General features: G+C 40.5%; 1 protein-coding gene across 2 annotated transcripts in view; it reads right to left on the bottom strand.

Moving 5' to 3' along the window:
- The window catches only part of rasa3 (RAS p21 protein activator 3), a 37,598-nt gene that overhangs the window by 2,541 nt on the left and 17,913 nt on the right, over positions 1–17,144 (bottom strand). Inside the window, exons 5-24 of one of the 2 annotated variants that reach the window (XM_053864588.1) lie at positions 15,347–15,423; positions 10,850–10,930; positions 10,643–10,715; positions 8,329–8,402; positions 8,161–8,265; positions 6,556–6,712; positions 6,335–6,483; positions 5,023–5,137; positions 4,794–4,868; positions 4,592–4,715; positions 4,119–4,225; positions 3,944–4,021; positions 3,764–3,841; positions 3,618–3,691; positions 3,054–3,113; positions 2,306–2,412; positions 2,116–2,198; positions 1,839–2,047; positions 1,661–1,764; positions 58–241 (exon numbers count right to left, since the gene is read on the bottom strand). In XM_053864588.1, coding sequence (XP_053720563.1) covers positions 58–241; positions 1,661–1,764; positions 1,839–2,047; positions 2,116–2,198; positions 2,306–2,412; positions 3,054–3,113; positions 3,618–3,691; positions 3,764–3,841; positions 3,944–4,021; positions 4,119–4,225; positions 4,592–4,715; positions 4,794–4,868; positions 5,023–5,137; positions 6,335–6,483; positions 6,556–6,712; positions 8,161–8,265; positions 8,329–8,402; positions 10,643–10,715; positions 10,850–10,930; positions 15,347–15,423 — 2,114 coding nt within the window. The remainder of the gene's footprint in view (positions 1–57; positions 242–1,660; positions 1,765–1,838; positions 2,048–2,115; positions 2,199–2,305; positions 2,413–3,053; positions 3,114–3,617; positions 3,692–3,763; positions 3,842–3,943; positions 4,022–4,118; positions 4,226–4,591; positions 4,716–4,793; positions 4,869–5,022; positions 5,138–6,334; positions 6,484–6,555; positions 6,713–8,160; positions 8,266–8,328; positions 8,403–10,642; positions 10,716–10,849; positions 10,931–15,346; positions 15,424–17,144) is intronic. The other variant, XM_053864589.1, reaches the window with a different exon arrangement.

The following is a 17,144-nucleotide window of genomic DNA, read 5'->3' as shown; positions in this document are numbered from 1 at the left end:
ACAGTTAACGTCGTTCCCACAGTCGGTTAAGACTGGAACTGTAACAACGCAACATACTGGCTGCCAATCTTTGTCTTCTTAAATTTGTCCCGTTTGTACTTGGTGTGCTGCTGCTCCAGCGTCTGCACGGCGGAAACTATTTGCTTCAAGATTTTGTAGGTCTCCTGCGGGTCGTCGATGACAAAGGTGGAGTACTCTTCCTGCTCGGGCCCATCGTACACGGACTTGCTTCCACAGGCCTCTGCAAACACAAGATGGCGGTGAAACACTTTCTAGCCCAGGGGTGTCCAAGCAGTCAGAGACTAAGCACTGTTTTACTGTGTTGCTGAAAAGAGCCACATCCTACAAATATGTAAGGCTGTAAGGCTCTCCTCACACAGCTGGTCACGTGACTTAGCAGCAGCGTAGCAGTTAAAGCACATCCCTCTGTGTCACAAGGTTGCTGGTTCGCGTCTGGCCTATGTCTCTTGTGCATGTACTTTTAAAATTCATATTCATTTTACCATGATCTTCCTCGAAATATCAAGAAATGTGTGCGCCATTTATTTTACTTATATTTTTTTTACATGGTTCATACCACCAATAACGTGGCCCCGGTCTGTGTGTGTGAGCGACGCTGCAGACTGAAGCATCTCATCTTCACTCAACTGAATGAAACAGACTTCACGACGATCAACATGAATAATAGTTGAAACACATGCTATATGTTTAGTTTAGGGAATGACAAAGTGAAACGTGGAACTAAGTGCTGCTCCTGTCAACGAAATGTACCGCTATGACATGCGGAAAAACGCTAGTTGAATATATACTGCGACATTGCTGACAAAAAAAATTAGACTGGATGCGGTTTAGAAAATAAAACTAGTATAAAATGTCTCTGATTTTCATTGACCACAACAAGACAAGCCTTCATCTTAGTTTCATCAGTCGCAGCTCACTTCCAGCATTGCATACACAGAACACTGTTCCTCGAAACAGTACTTAGAACACGCACCTGTCGTGCTTTTGTTAACTTCCCAAAACAGAGCTCAGTAGTCTGACACAGAGAAACAGACACTATTGCCAACACCAGTCTCTGCACCAATGCTGAGTGAGCACAGCTCCACGGAACGTACTCAGTGCTTCAATCAGACAAGTGAGCTGTTATTAACAGACTCTGAGTGTAATTCATGCCGTTTCTGTGTTCACTTTCATCACTGACCTGTGTAGACCAAGCTGTAACAGATACCACAGTGTCTCATACTTTTTCAATGCTGTGTAAAACAATGAGGGTTCTATTGATACACAAGGTTATAGACTATAATTTTAGTCCATATTTCAACAAAACAACCACATTTATGCTAAATCTTAAAGGAGATTTGTTGACTAGACAAAAATTGCCATGGATGACTGACTAAAACAATACTATAAAAATACTACAAACAGTACAGATGATACCAAAACAGATAAAAGGTAAAAGAATGGCAAAGACAAAACTAAAACAGGCCGCCAAAAACCGGACTACTTTAGGGACATGGGACGAATTTAGAGAAACAGCCATTCACAATTTAGCGTCACCAACTAATCTCTTTATGAACTGTGGGAGGAAATCAGAGGGCTAGGAACAAACAGAAAGGACAGTTGTTCATTCTGAAGCCAGGATGTTTCTGCAGCATCACACCTTGCATCTTGATCAGTTTGGTCATGTAGGTGCTGAACAGGGAGTAGATCCTCTCAGTCTCTCTGTCGCCATCAACATCAAGCTGGATGTTTGCGGGGAGACCACTGCACACACAGAGGACTGAGTTGAGAGCAAGGCGAGGTTGAGAGGCGAGAAGCAACCTGAAGCAGTGCCATACCCAGTGCACGGCGTGCAGCCAGGGGCAGCGTCAGCAGACAGCTTGCAGCAGAGCCAGTGGCCATTGAGGTAGGCTGAAGGATGGTAGGTGCTCAGGCGCTTGCGGTTGCACTGGCTGACTTTGGTCAAGATATCAATCCAGTCTCGGGCCTCCACACAGTTATTGGCCTGGATATAGAGCGCCCTCTCTGGCTGGATCACCTGAAACATCTGCGGGAAACAAAAAAGACTCTCAGCTGGCGCAACACCAGTCACCAAGGGTGGGACCAAACTCTTACATTTTTCATCTTAAAAGACTCCTCCTCAAGCCTCTCCACAGCCAGAATGTTCTCTATGGGAATGCTACAGAGGGCTCCTTCCCCTGCAATACAGAAAGGAAACAGTACATTATGGTGCTTTATAGTTAATGTCAACAACTTTCCAAATATACTCAAAACACAAAAGCCAAAGGTGAACTCTTGAGTGTACCTTTGGTCTTGTGGTAGGTAAACTCATGGTTGGTGAGGCGAAACCATCTCTTCTTGAAATTCTTCATGCCAAACCGGTTTCTGCCCTGTGCTCGTTTGATCATGAATCTGGAGAAGAGATCAAGTCAGGAGGAAGAGAAGCTGTCACTGCTTTTGCAACACACCGAGGCAACCACGTCAAGTATTCTGTCAACAGTGGGAATTTGGTGCCCCGTATGGGAGTGAAACTGGAAAGTCTCCAATGAGTCACATTCCGTTGGGAAGTATGATGTTATGACGACAAACATTTCATCCCAAATGTCTTTCCCTGTTAAGAAACATATGACCTGGACACTTGATACTGGAAACCATGTGCAGGCAGGTCATTTCAGTGGGAAAAAAAATCTCACATTAATGACTGTAAAAACACATGTTAAGTTATTACTCAATTTTCTGTCAGCTTCAGGATATGAGGGGCAATTAAGTGATTTGTAAAAATCATAACACAAGCACAGGGAGGCGAACACACTTGGGTGACATCATGGGAATCTGCCTGGAGCCAGCAGTGGTCATACAACTTCACTGTCTAGACAGGAGGTATTACGGGCAGGGACGTGGGCACAGAAAGTCTAAATAGCTTTATTCAAGTGATGATCCTTGAGCATCACTGAGGCCTCTACAGCACCACCTCACACAACATTCTGGGAGAGGTCACATCTTACACACACTAGGGTCACAAGGGCGAGGCCTTGATACACGGAAGCGCTTACCTGCCCTTCGTGCCTTTTGACCCCTTCCCATCAACCCTCTTTATTGTCAGTTTTACACTCCTTTGTCAGGTAGCAGAAACAAAAGAAGGGGGGGATGAGGATGAGTGACATCCTGCTAAACCTCCCGTCACTCAGGTTCTTATAATATATGCAATGTGGAACGCAGAATGTGTTAGTTAGAAGGCTTTTGTGCAGAGCTGTGTCTAACTTTTTAAAGTGCTATGTGTTCTTAAAAACCTTGATGGAATCTTTTTATATATTCTGCAATACTAGCACACCATCCATCGGGGTTGGAGGTCAGTTTGTCTCCAAGACAGCATTTTAATATTGAAAATCAGGATGACAAACAGAATCTTATGTTTTCTGTGGCCAGATATTATAGTAGCGAGCGGTGGACATTAATTTCATGCCGTTGAGCAAACAGTGCATACATTTCTTGATATAAAACACATGAAACTATCAATTACAATTTTCTAAATATATATTTTTGTGTAATTAAATGACACACAGCCACATCTTTATGGCTAGCAATTAATTATTACTGAATGAAACATATTGATTTACCCTTCTTTCAGCATGATAGGCGTTTCAATACTCTTCTGATCCCACTTTCCAGAGGTGGAGATGAGGTCAAGGAACTGGAGGGAAACAAGCAGGACATTCGGTCAAGTCAAATACAGCATATAATAAGATAAGACTGGGAAACTTACATTCTTTACAGCGTCTGCATACTTCTGCTCATTGAAGTAGTCGTAGAACGCAGCCATGTAAGACTCCTTGAAATTGGCCTTGAGGAAAATGGGAAGCGAGTAAAAAATAGTTAAAAAAAAAAGTAAAATAAACATAATCTAACAGGAAAAATATAATAGGAGTGTTAAGTTTTAACTCACTGATTTAGATTTGGCAAGACTTCCCAAAGTCTGGATTGTCTTAGAAATGAGTGTGAGCGTCCGAGATGTGGCGGGATCCTGGACGAGCAAACAAAAGTGCAGAAGTCAATTCCACCATATTTCAGAGCAAAATAACCACCCCCCGCAAAAAAAACATCAAAGATTAGAATCTAACCGGATGATGAAGCCGAAGATGGAACAAGTTGGGGGACAGGATGGCCGGAGCGAAGAAGCGAAGGAAGATGAAACTACTCACAGCCGTGTACCTCACATCCTGGTCGACTAAAATATAAAACATGGATTGTAATTTCATACACAAATTATGTAGAGGACAAGTCTACACGGTAGTGTCATCCTTTTATTCATACAATTCCTGTATATCTGTATATCACTTTATTTGGATCAAAGCAGACAACCAGAAAGATTGAGACAGACAGACAGACAGTTTTTAAGCCGTTACTTTGTTTTTGCAGTACCGCTTGGCAGGCAAAAGGGGGCAATAGAGTACATAAAATAGACGTGTCTCGAACAGAAGCTCAAGGATCAAAAAGGACCTTTGTCCTTGGAAATCATGCACATCCTGTTCTTAATAGTCTATTTCCAATTCAGCGCTGGTGATCTTCACCTACTCATATGCGTGAGTGTTACCTTGGAAACGAGTGGCTGCCGACTCCCGCAGCGAGAAGAAGATGTCACACATAACAGTTGGGCACCGGACACCAGAGGTGGTGATGACATTGAAGATACGGTCAACATAGTGACGGAGGTTTTCCTGAGGAGGACAGGCGGGTCAGAGACTCCGGATAACACCAGGTCCTGACCGCGTACACACACACACGCGCACACTGACCCTGTTGGTCTCAAGGTTCTCTGATTCTTTGAGCTTCACAGGATCGATCTCACAGGGTTTATGTTCAGTGCAAATCTGGGGAAGTAGACCAAAAACGATGAGCACTTGACAATCAAAAATCACCTATAAATGTAGCACAAATAACAAAAATGAGATGTTTGGAAATAAGAGATGTAGCTGGAGGAAACACAAAACTGAAAGGAACGATGGGAGTATCGCAGTGCCAAACCTCATCTATGATTGGTTTGAGTGTGACTTGCAGATAGTGCATTCCCGCCAGTTTCATGGTCTCATCAATGCACTTGGAAGTCAGCGAGTTTCCCCGGAAAATGGTGTTAGGGTCCCTAAACAGGGAGGCAGGTTGTGTTGTATGAATAGAAAACAGACAGAAAAAATGAGTAAAAACATGGCTTCAGAGAAACATCTGGAAAAGGCCATAACAGTCCTTCAGTTCTCTTAAGACTGTTCACAGGCATATTGATCAACAAAATTCTTTTAGGATATTTGCAGCAAATTTCATCACAAAACCTGAATAACAATTATGAGAAGAACTTGAGCATGTGAATTAAATTTGTTGAATTTCCCCCAGCAAAGATGTTAAATGTGCGCAAGATTCAGAAATCTCCACCAGCATAAAATTTAATTTGAACAATATTATTATGTTTACAAATGTTCTTCCCCACAGGAAACCAAAGTAAGCCCATTGTTGATGTGATGTTTTTGTGCAGACATAAAACAAGAAATGGACAGTTTTGGGTCAGTTACATGATTATTGGCTGAAACACAAACCTAACTCACTTAAAAATGACATGCAGCTTAATTTCTCGGAACAAAGTGGTCAAGTATAACTTGTGTCTCAAACGCATCTAATATTGACCAGCAAAAGAATGTAGTAAAAAGTCAAATTCACTTTAAAATGATCCATTTGGAACAGTATATATCTAACTATTCAATTCTCCGATACAATACAATTCACTTATTTCCACTGGCCCCTTGTCGCTATGCTAATATATATATTACATCATACAAAAAAGTTTTGAAAGTCCAATTAACAGGAAGTTAAAAGTGTGCAACAGAAAGATAATGTGTCCCCAGATGGACAAGTGACCTGTCCATGGTGACGCTCACTTACAGGTAGAAGCTGCAACTGGCTCCACCCACCCAACAACCCAGTGACATAACAGGCAAAAAAAACGGTTTAATTTTACAGAATGGAGTCCAGGTTTATCTTCCTAACTTTTCAGCTTTGCTTTAATCATATCACGAATATCATGATTTCTCAATTTTGCCCAGACAGAGAACTGAGTCGTCATAGAAACCAGGGGAACTGACAAAGTGCTAGATAAGATGACTTCCTGCTAAAAAAATTGCATCAACTGAACTACAATATGGTTCGCTGTACTGAGCACTCGTCCTTAAATGAGTAAAATAGCAGCATGGTGAAACATATAAGCTCCCAATAATTTAAATAAGTGTATATAACATAACAATTTTTTTGTCCAAAAATTCTTTAAGAGCCTGTCTGGCATCTGAACACTCACTGCGTGCGGTTGACTTCAGCGTGAGCGATGGCGCTGATGAAAGGGACGATCTTGCCGTAGTGCAGGAAAAGACGGACCAGTGGAATGGCAGCCTCCTGCTTCTCTCGACACACCTCCCCCAGAACGTGAGCTGTCGACGCTGACACGGGCTGCACAGAGCAACAGCACAGTCAGCGCTCGCGCTCAAAAGGAGTTGGAGGAACAAAGGCTGGAACACACACCTGGACGTTAGCAGAATACAACAGCAGATCTCTGAGAGGGGTGTAGTGCTCAGAGGGAAAGACGTGGTCCTCTGTGTAAACAATGTTCAGACGAAGAGACCCAAGGTCTTCAACCTTCACTGACTTGCCCCCGTTCTCCCTTGGCTGGAGAAAGTACCTGGAGAAGAAGGATTTCTTGAAACCAAGGGACTTTTTTTTCGACAAGCTGTTCATTGAGGCCATTTAGGTGACATGCAATACTGGAACACTCAAAACAACAACAAGAACAGAACTCAGGAAAGCTGTCAGAAGTGAACTCAGAATGTGTCCTTCCCGTGCAATTAAACTAGTTACGTGAGCATATACGTCCGCAGTTTCAATATGTGCCAGTTATAAACATTAATATGAGTTTTTCACTGTTTAATGGAGTTTACAAAATACAAAATACAAAAAAACAAAGCTTAAATCTTTAACTTTACAATAAGGTAAGATCCCTGAAATGACATGAATATGCAATCTGAGTTCATAAATTTAATTTTTCAACTGTCCAAGATATTAACAGTAACACATTTTTTTGTTTTTCTGCCAGTTGATAAGAGCAATGTCGAGAAGTTTTTATATAGTCTGAAAAAACTTCCAATGAAATGCACAGCAAACCAGAGCTGCCACACTTTTGTGCATTTTGTCTCACTCTTCACTGCAGTTGCGTGTGTGTAGCAATTTTGTTTTTATTTCCTTAGTCCACAATATGGATGTATACAGATTGTTTCTCCTTACAGGAACCTTTAGAAATAATTCAATTCCACCAGCCATTCAGGAGTTCTTGAATTGTGAAGGTAGCGTCACACTTGAACCTAGTATAAACCTCACAGGAGTTTTGGGAATCTAAAATGACTCAAATCATGTCGGCAACACAGGATTGCTAATACCGGGTGAAGGAAAGACTTTTACATTGCTCATCCGGGTAAAGTGCTAAAACAAAGATAAGTGAAATTCATAGGGCTGAGGAAATTAATGCGTCATTCATGTGCAAATCCATTGGTGTATTAACAATTAAGTCACAAAAGTCAATGTGAGGTGTACAATACGCTACTTTTTGTTCATTATTCTTAACCAATTGTAGCTGCATGTGTAAAGTGAGATTAATCGCAGAAACCTACGTGATTAATGGCAATTAAAAAATGTATTACTGCCATAGAAATTAGAAATCTTCTCTTCACCAACACAACTTCATAAACAGTAATGCAGAAAGACGAAGCAACACTAGAATGGAAATAAGTTCAACATGAATCGAAAAAGGGGGACGTTTGTGTTGACACAAAACCTCATATTTCATGTTTTTTAGAAGCATCCCCATCCATTTAACTTCATTTGTACTACAGCATTAGCTGCTTTTAACTTCATTCTCTTCTGGAACCAGCTGAAAATGCACATTCCTCCTTTTCCTTCTCAACCTCTCGCTTTTGACTACAGTCTGTTAATAACAGATGAATAAATCTCTGTCTTCAGACGCTTCAATTTGAATCCATCCCATTGCGAACCCTGCCCCCGGCTCCACCCAGACCTCGAGGCTTTCGTTCCACCATCACAACACTGCATGAATGAAGAGAAAGGATCTGTACTCACCATGCGTCATGAACTCCAGCTTGACCAAGGACCCTCAGAGGAACCCGAACACCACCAAGGAATTCATCCCCAAACTTCAAATTGCTGGCGTTCCACAGGTCGACCCTGAACATGAGCCAGATGGAGTTAAAACATGTGGTGGGCTGTTTCAGTGAGCTTCCATCTCACCTGAGTGCCAGTTTGTCAACATCTTCCTCCTCGACGTCAAACTGTCGCTTTGTGTAGCTTAGTGGTCGCGTAACCTAAAATCACAATATACAGTAGACGCGTCAGAAAAACCACCAGGATTTCTCTTCACACAGTATAACTAACTACACGTGTGCTCCACTCACTAAAACCTCCAGTGAGACCACAGTCCACTTTTACAATGACTAGTTTCACCCCCTTTAATCCTGCAAATGATCCATTAAATAAATGCATGTCCTGCAAGCACTTTCACTTTTACATCATCCAACGAAAGTCATTCGATCTAAACTAGGTTACATATAAAAGCATCAGCATTTATTACAGCAAGGAAGAGTAAATGAATTGACAGTGAGACAAAGAGTGGGGGGAGCAGCCTGTAACCCTGTTCAAACGCGCTTGTTGTGTAGAAGTTAATGGGTCAGACTGTTTGGCGGTTTGTCTGAATCAATCACGCTCTTGTCCCTCCACTGCAGCGAGGCCAGAGGGAGGCACGACATGAAAATGTCAGCTCAGTTCTGCTGGTGAGGGGGTTAGAGGCTCCTGTTTCCAAAATGAGCGCAGGAAATGAGGCGCTGATGAACTGGTCTTGCTGGAATGTTGTCAAATGCATCGTTCCTCAATGAGAGGCCACGGAGAGCGTAGTGAGCGACAACTATAACCCTTTGATATAAAATCTACACGTGCAATTGAGGTGGGACTATAGGGGGGTAGGAAAATATCGATACGCTCAACTGTTGATATTTTAATATCGGATTACCTGATGTGCGTGTTATTTTCTTTATATTATACGTTTTCTGTATCAACATCTAACACAGCTGCTTGAATAGAATGCTGCATATGTGACACGTTTAATACTGATGTTTTCTTTTTGCACAGTGGAGATATTTTGTCGATTAAGGGAGCAATTCATTCCTTATTTGGACCGTGAAATTTAACTGTAAGACCAACTGGAAGGATGTCACAATAATACACTACTTTTCATGCACAATACATTGGACTACATCATCAGATTTTCCCCTTTAGTTCGGTTCTTATTATACATATTGATGTATTGCAATATATTGCAATGTATTGTATCACCACACCTGTATTAGGATATGTATCGTATTGCCAGACACCTGCCAAAGCCCAGCCCTCTGGGACTTGACTAAAAATAAAATAAATAATTACTTAGAGCCTGATGATTAATACATTTCCATAATTAACATTTTATATATTTGAAGCCAGAATGATCCAATTGAAGTTGAACCTGTACACAGAAGCTTTAATGTCAGAGTACAAAATGGTCTCTGCTGTGTGAAATGCACTAAACATTTTCCTGTTTTTATCCTCAAGTTTTTAATTTAAACTTTCATCTATCAACGCAACCTCATTTAGTCTCATTTATCATGGATGTTTTGGGTATGACATCACATCACACTGCAAAAAGTGGTGCACCAGGAATTTGTTCCCCAAAAACTGTGCGATCCAGTGAGAGAAAATGTAGACATGATCAATGTGTTATTTGCTTTAATTACTATTATACTTTTGAATACTCTGTGACTGAAGTTTGGTTTTTGACGGCATTGCTTTGTCTGTCAGCTTGTTTCTTTCTTTCCGTGTGTATAAACTTGAACCTGAAAAGTTGTGAACTCATTTGGATGACATTTTCAGGAAATATGTGAAATGGAACACAGAATAAAAGCCTCAATTATGGGAATGATGCGGATCACAGTCCGGGTACAGGAATTATTTAAAAGGTTCCTTGGGAGATATGAGTGCTCTTTTTAGTTGTCTGGCAGGTATCTTTGCTGGTGAGCCTTTTTAACACAAGGAGATCAACTTAAATTTTTTGTGGTTTATTTTATTTTCAGCAATAACCTTAAAATAGCGATCAAATCGAAATACACAGTGTAGAACTGAGCACTCCCATTCTACACGCACACCTGTTCTCTCCCGCAGGTGACCTAAATAACTGATGACGCGCTCACTACCAGCTCATGGATAATACACCGGACATATACAGCTCTGGAGGACAGCATCTTTTCATAATCATGTTTGGGCATGCCTTGCTTCAGGGAACTAAAACAAACACTACCATGGCACACTTGTCCTTTGCTGTTGAATATTTAAATATTACAGCCGATTATATGACCTACTAAAACTGAAATCAAAACTATTTTGAATTTGTGTTTCAACTCTACGAATGACTATTCAATACGACCTTACATTATGTGTATAAATATGTTTCATTATGAAACTACCGCCGGAGTTAAATGAATCACAGAGATGATCTTTAAAAAGGAGCTAGCGTTACCTCAAAGTAGAAAACCTCGTCATACTGAGGGTTGTTGGTTTTCCTCTTCACCTTCGTCTTCTTTGCTTCAGACCTGAGGCAGGAAACAGAATCACGAGAGAGTGGGGATGTTCAACAGGCAAGGTCTCCCTTTGACAAGAAACTAAATCCAAGGCGACTCAAGAGACACCACTTCTTTTATCTCACTTAAAGAGTGAGCTCACTCACCTGGAGGGTCCTTGTAGGGAGACAGCAGCATAAGGGTCACACTGGCCATTGACAATGGGAAGACCTTGGCACTCCAACACTCTGCGGGAGCAGAAGTAATCACACACCTCTTAAGTTTCAACTCCATACAGCTCGTGTATCAAAAACAATTTTAAACATTTCATAATAATAATAAACTGATCCTGATGGAAAGTGAGGTGAAAAACAAAGCAGGTCCATTTAATAGATTCCAAAGATCACAATTACATGTGAACATGTACATTTCTTTAACTTATTGACACTGGTATTCACCAATTTACATCTTTTGACACGACCATCAGATAACAAGATTTTAAAAATGTAAATCAAAGATAATAACATATTTATAAGATCATACCTATGGCCACAATATTTACGCTTTAGAAATATTAATGAATTAAATTTGAGCTTGGATGCATTTTTTTTTGCATTTTTGGAGAAGATCAAGTATCTTAGGGTCTTGTTCTCGAGTGAGGGGGTATGGGAGTTGGAGATTGGTCGGCAAATCAGCGCAGCAGTGGCAGTATTGCAGTCGCTTTACCACACTGTTGTGTGTAAGAGAGAGCTGAGCCAAATGAATTGTCTCAGACGAGTGGCTGGAGTCTCCCTTAGAGATAGGGTGAGGACTTCTGTCACTCGGGAGAGACTCAGATTAGAGCCACTGCTTCTCCCCATTGAGAGGAGTCAGGTGAAGTGGTTCTCATGAGGATGCCCGCAGGACGCCTCCCTTTGGAGGTGTTTCAGGCAGGGCCAGCTGGAGGAGACTGAGGAGTCCACCCAGGACCAGGTGGAGGGACTTTCTCTTTCGGGAGAAGGACGTTTGGTACAACCTTTTGAAGCTGCTGCTGCCGCGACCCATGGCGAATGGATGGATGGTATTTTTTTTTATTGATTGATTCAGCGCATACCATCGTGTTGAAGATAAACGATATCTAAAAAAATGGAACCGCATTGAAGCAATATATTCTACATTGATGAGACATTTGGCAAAAACAATTTTAAAATAACACCTCAAATTCTAAATAAACGCATTTCATTTTTTTTCCATTTATAATATTTTGCAGAATATATTACAATTACTTTTACACTTCTGTAAAGTTATTCTTTTAATTGAATAACATTTTTATCTTGTCATATCAAACAATTCTTCCTTGGCTGAAAACTATTACGATATAGTGAGAAACATATTAAGCATGTGAATGTTGAAGAGATACTTTGAATTTAGAATGAGATGATGGAGCAATCTCTCTCATCTAGTAGAGGCTCTCATCTTAAAGTGGCACACACAGCGGGACCGCCACACCCTTCTGCAGGTGTTGAGAAACATACACTTTAAACTTTCAAATTCGCCAGCAAATCAACCACAAATAATTGCAGCAGTTTCATTTTTACTACACAGATTTAACGATAAAACTGGTCCACCTTTTTCTTTTTCACACTTTCAAACAGTGGTTACACATGCAAAGCTCCAAATAAAAAACAGCCACACAATAACTTGAAAACAAACTGTTGACAGCAAAGCACATTCATTCACAAAAAATAGTACAGAAAAACAAGTTAACAAATGTTAGCTCAGGATGGCACACAAATATAAGAGTAGAACCAGGATAAAATATGTAGAATAAATGAGTGTGTAGTGCAAATAATAGATAAACTACAGTTTTAAAAAGTTGAATGATTCTAAAAGCAATGTTAAAAAAAGAGACACAAAGAGACAACAAACAAATAAAGATATAAATAGAATGGGATATAACCCATCAGACAAAAATACTGGTGTTTATCTCCAGGATTCATGTTCCCATGTTACTGCAACCTGTCCGCAGCTGTCCTGCCGAGGGATGACATCATACTGTAAAGGGATTAGAGCTCAAACAGGATGAGACACCCTCCAGGCTCAATCACTTCCTGTGTGTCACCGTGAGGCACAACTAGTCACACTCACTACAATGAATTACACAGCAAATCACAGCAACGCACACAAACACACACACACACACACACACTCACACATGCAAGTTCTGAATAAGAAATGAGGAGTGGGCTGGGTTTAGCAGCGCTAAGCCCGTTCGCTTCCTGTCCGATAAGCTTGTTTATGTAACTACTGCTTGGCCTACTATCTTTGTGTGTGTGAGTGAGAGAGCGTGTGTGTGTGAGTTGGGAGCTCTGTCATGGACATCAGAGCAGACTTATTTGTTTAACTGATCGTTACTCATTTTAGGCCCCGGTGCCCACATGTCCTGTTCGCAAACACTTCTATTCATTCAAGTGGAAACAGGATGACATCACAGATAAAACACAGCCTCCTATCTCAAGCGTTTTCCAGAGAAAATAACACCTAAACGTTGTTAATGTATATGTCGAGCAAGTTTAAACTGTAGAGCCTGAAAATGTAAATTGAGCAGTTAACATTCAACCGCCATCAATCTAATCTTAATTTAATCTTAAAATTCTTCAGACTGAAAATGATTTTTGAAAGGCCTAAATAATGGACTGTATTTTTAGATGTAACACTGGTGTCAAGTCTGCGCCTAAAAAAAGCCATGGTTGTATTTAAGAGTACAGTGTACGAATTCCCTTTCGGTAAATTGGATTGAGCTGCCTTATTTAACTACAGCGAGGGGTTTAAAGTCTTGCAGGTCACTGCCGTGGTCATGCCGGGTACTTGAACCAGCAACCTTCTGAGTACAAACACTAAAGGCAAATTCTCACAGAAGAACATTTTGGGAAGGAACATGCATAAATGAAACTGATATTTCATTTGATGACATCAAGTCTCCATGCAACATCTGAGACAAATAGAATTTGGAAATATAATTTCATAGAAGGAATGTATTACCTAGCAAGATTAATAAGTCAATAAGATGATTAAATAGTAGAAGTCTTTGCGATTATCTTTTACACTAAACAGGAGGGTTGTGTGTCACGATCATATTGTGCCTTTGAATGATATCAGTGACTGTTTAGAACTGACACTCGTGTCCAAACGTTAGTGGTGCCCACTACAATTAGAGATGCTTGAGGATGAGACTGCAACTTCTGAATGGACCTGACTCCATCCGTCTCCTGCTCACGTGTCTTTCTAGATAAATCTGACAAGATGACCTGCTGCTCTCTGCTCTAAGCTCCTTACCCACATTGTTTTCTGGGAACAGAGCCACACTGGATCATCATCAGACCATACTGCCGCATCGGTTTTGGAAGAAAATGCTGGAAAGCCGACGAGCAAACAAAAATCACAACCGAAAATATTGTGTGTGGTTGTGAAGTCAAGCACACACTGCATGCCACAGAGCCACAGTGAATAAACACAATCGAGGAAAGCAAAAGTGTTTCCACGGCTGCCTCTTCTAATCGAGGTCTTGCAGAGAACCGTGTCAATGCTATTCTGAGAGTGCTGCCTGGCAGCAACATGGTGGAGTGGGAAACCTAGAGCTCTGAAATCAAATTTCTTCGTGTTAAACCGTGTCACCCACTTCTAACCCGAACAAATTCCAAAAATCGATCATGATCATCCTCCCTCATCACACCCCTCCTCTTCATGTCCTCATGTGCCACATCCATGACCCTCATTGGTTGTCTTGTTGCTCTATTTTTAGCTGATTCCATTCCTAACACTACTAACACACCTCCAACCTGTCTCTTCTCTCCACGTGTCCAAACCATCTGGGTCTGAACTCCTTAACTTCATCACCAAGTTTCTCCACAGATGTCAATCTCATATACCGATTAGAAATACACTTTACACACACCGTCACATGAGTTATGATGAATGAATAAACCCAGATTACAAGAATGTGAGTCAGCAATGTCTGTGTGTGTGTGTGCGTGCGCTCTTGTACTTCCATCTTTGTGAGAACTTGTATGAGTTTTTAATCAATAGAGTCAAAACCACAATATGACAGGGTTATTATAATTGGGATTTAGTCTGATTCAGAGTAAAGGTTAAGTTTAGCCATTTGTTTTAGATGGTTAGGTTTAGGGGGAGATACTGGGGGAAGCAGGATGTCAATGACGGTCCTCACTAAGATTGGAAAACAAAGGTGTGTGAACAATATCCTTGTATAGATCTACTTGTGGGGACCAATTCTTAAAACTTTACACAAATTATAATTGATTGTAAGTTTGGTTTAGGTCCTGGTTAACGTGAGCCATTTGTTTTGGATGGTTAACGAAAGCATTGTGTTGATGAGTGGTCCCACAAAACATAAAAAGATAACGTGTGTGTATCCTTGAGGGCACTAATTCTTTGAAAAACACACCTACTTGTGAGGGCATTTATCTTCATGTGGACATTTTTGCCGGTTCCCACAAGTCCAAAGTAACTGGGTCATTATAATCTGGTTTCAGTTTGGTTCAGAGTCCTGGTTACGTTTAGCCATGTGTTTTGGGTGGTTAGGTTTAGGGTGAGAGGCTGAGTATGCCAATGAGAAACTTCAAAAGTGTGTGTGTGTGTGCATGAGCGAGTGTGTCTGGACTCACCGTGTGGCTAATTTGTGGTTAATGACTCCACTGTCAGTGATGACTTCACTCAGACGCAGCTCCAAGTGCACTTTTCCCTGCAAATACAAAAACATACACCTATTAATTAAATATTTAATCATGACACGCACTGCCTCTGCTGAACACAGTTTTGTTGTGGTTCGCTTGTGCGCACAGAGCAGGTTACTAGGTTCGTGTAGAAAGAACATGTTACTGGACTCACACACGAGGAACTTTTTCAGTTCTTCATTTTAGAAATGCAATGTTAAGGTCAAAAGCACTCAGACAGAACAACCCTCCACCAAGCAGCTTTATTCCACACACAAGGCAATTGCCCAATGATCCTTTAAGTATCCTTAAAAAAATGGATTCACACAGGATCATTTCCCAAACGGACTCATTTGTTCCTTGTTTCATTTCACATATTTCCTTAAAATGTCATCAAAACTCGCCTGTATGTTTCCAAGTTATTTTGAACACAGACAAAGAGACAAATGAATGCAGTTGAAAAAGCTATCTCATCTGTGTAGTTAATTATTAACTGTCATATAGGACCCATTATATTTAGCTTACAATTTTCTATGAATAAAAACGTTTTTTGTCTTGTTTTCATTAATATCTTCACAATTATCTACCTCTGAAAGAATGACTGTCCTTTCATTTCATTGTCATACCTGTCATTAACTCATGAGCAGCTTTGAGACCAAAAATTAATTTTATATTGAACAGCAACAAAATATCTCTATCGATATATATTCATATGTACATATATTCATATGCTAAACATGAATATTCTCTGGAAGAACTTCAATATTTGGTTTTGTTGTATTTTTCTGACATTTCAGCATGTTTCATATTTAAGTTTTCTTTTTTTTTAATAAAACATTTTTATAGTGTTCACATTTTTCTTAAAGGGTCAGTTTGTTATTGAGTAATGACAGTGATAAAGGAAGGTGAAGAGGAGAGTGCAGGGTGGAAGAGAAGGACGGGACAGACAGAACATGTTGGACAGTGAGTGTTGGAGAGACTATGGAAATCGAGAAAAGGAAGAAGACATGGAGAGGACAGTTGCAACTCAGGAGGATGCTCAGGGTGAGTTGCAGCAAGGGAAACACAGAAATATGCTTCATGACATAATATAGTGCAAAATATTATAATTTTGTGATGAATAAATAAAAACCATAAAAACCAGTAAACACTGAACTATAAACTAAACAGCTATTTTAACCTGATAATGCTATATCTATTTGACCACCAAAATAGCAACTAACCAGCAAAAAAAAAAAAAAACTGCTATTGTTAATAAGGCAGCCAAGGCGCGTGAAGAAAAGAGTCGTGCCCAACAACAGCTCCCAAATACATGCCAACAGTTAGGTAAGAAGTAAACAACATATTATTTATTATTATTATTTTGGCAAAAATCAGCCTGATGTAGGCGCCTGAACCATGTCTGAACTGAAGTGTGCAGCGCAGCAATCCGCACCACTTGCATCTTAATCATTGTGCAGTCTGCGGCTTAACACCTCTAAGAGCCCGCTGAAACGTGTTCAACATGAGATGACTGGAAAGATTTGTCAAAAAGGATGCCTGATTAAAAACTGCTGCACACAACCATCACTTTTTAATCTGTCCAAAGAAGTGGCTACTGTCTTAGACTTGGGGTCCCTGTCACACAGCTATCCCTAACTACGATATTAGATTAAGGAGAGACTAGCTCAGCCAAAAAGCTCTATTAATTATTAGGATCAGTATGCAGAGTCACAGGCGTCAGTGTTTGGGGATTCAAGCAAAGGGAACC

The sequence above is a fragment of the Synchiropus splendidus genome, chromosome 5 (assembly GCF_027744825.2).
Source record: "Synchiropus splendidus isolate RoL2022-P1 chromosome 5, RoL_Sspl_1.0, whole genome shotgun sequence".
In the NCBI taxonomy this organism is placed as follows: Eukaryota; Metazoa; Chordata; class Actinopteri; order Syngnathiformes; family Callionymidae; genus Synchiropus; species Synchiropus splendidus.
Note: the sequence above shows the minus strand (reverse complement) of the source record. Positions and strands in the feature narration are given on the sequence as shown.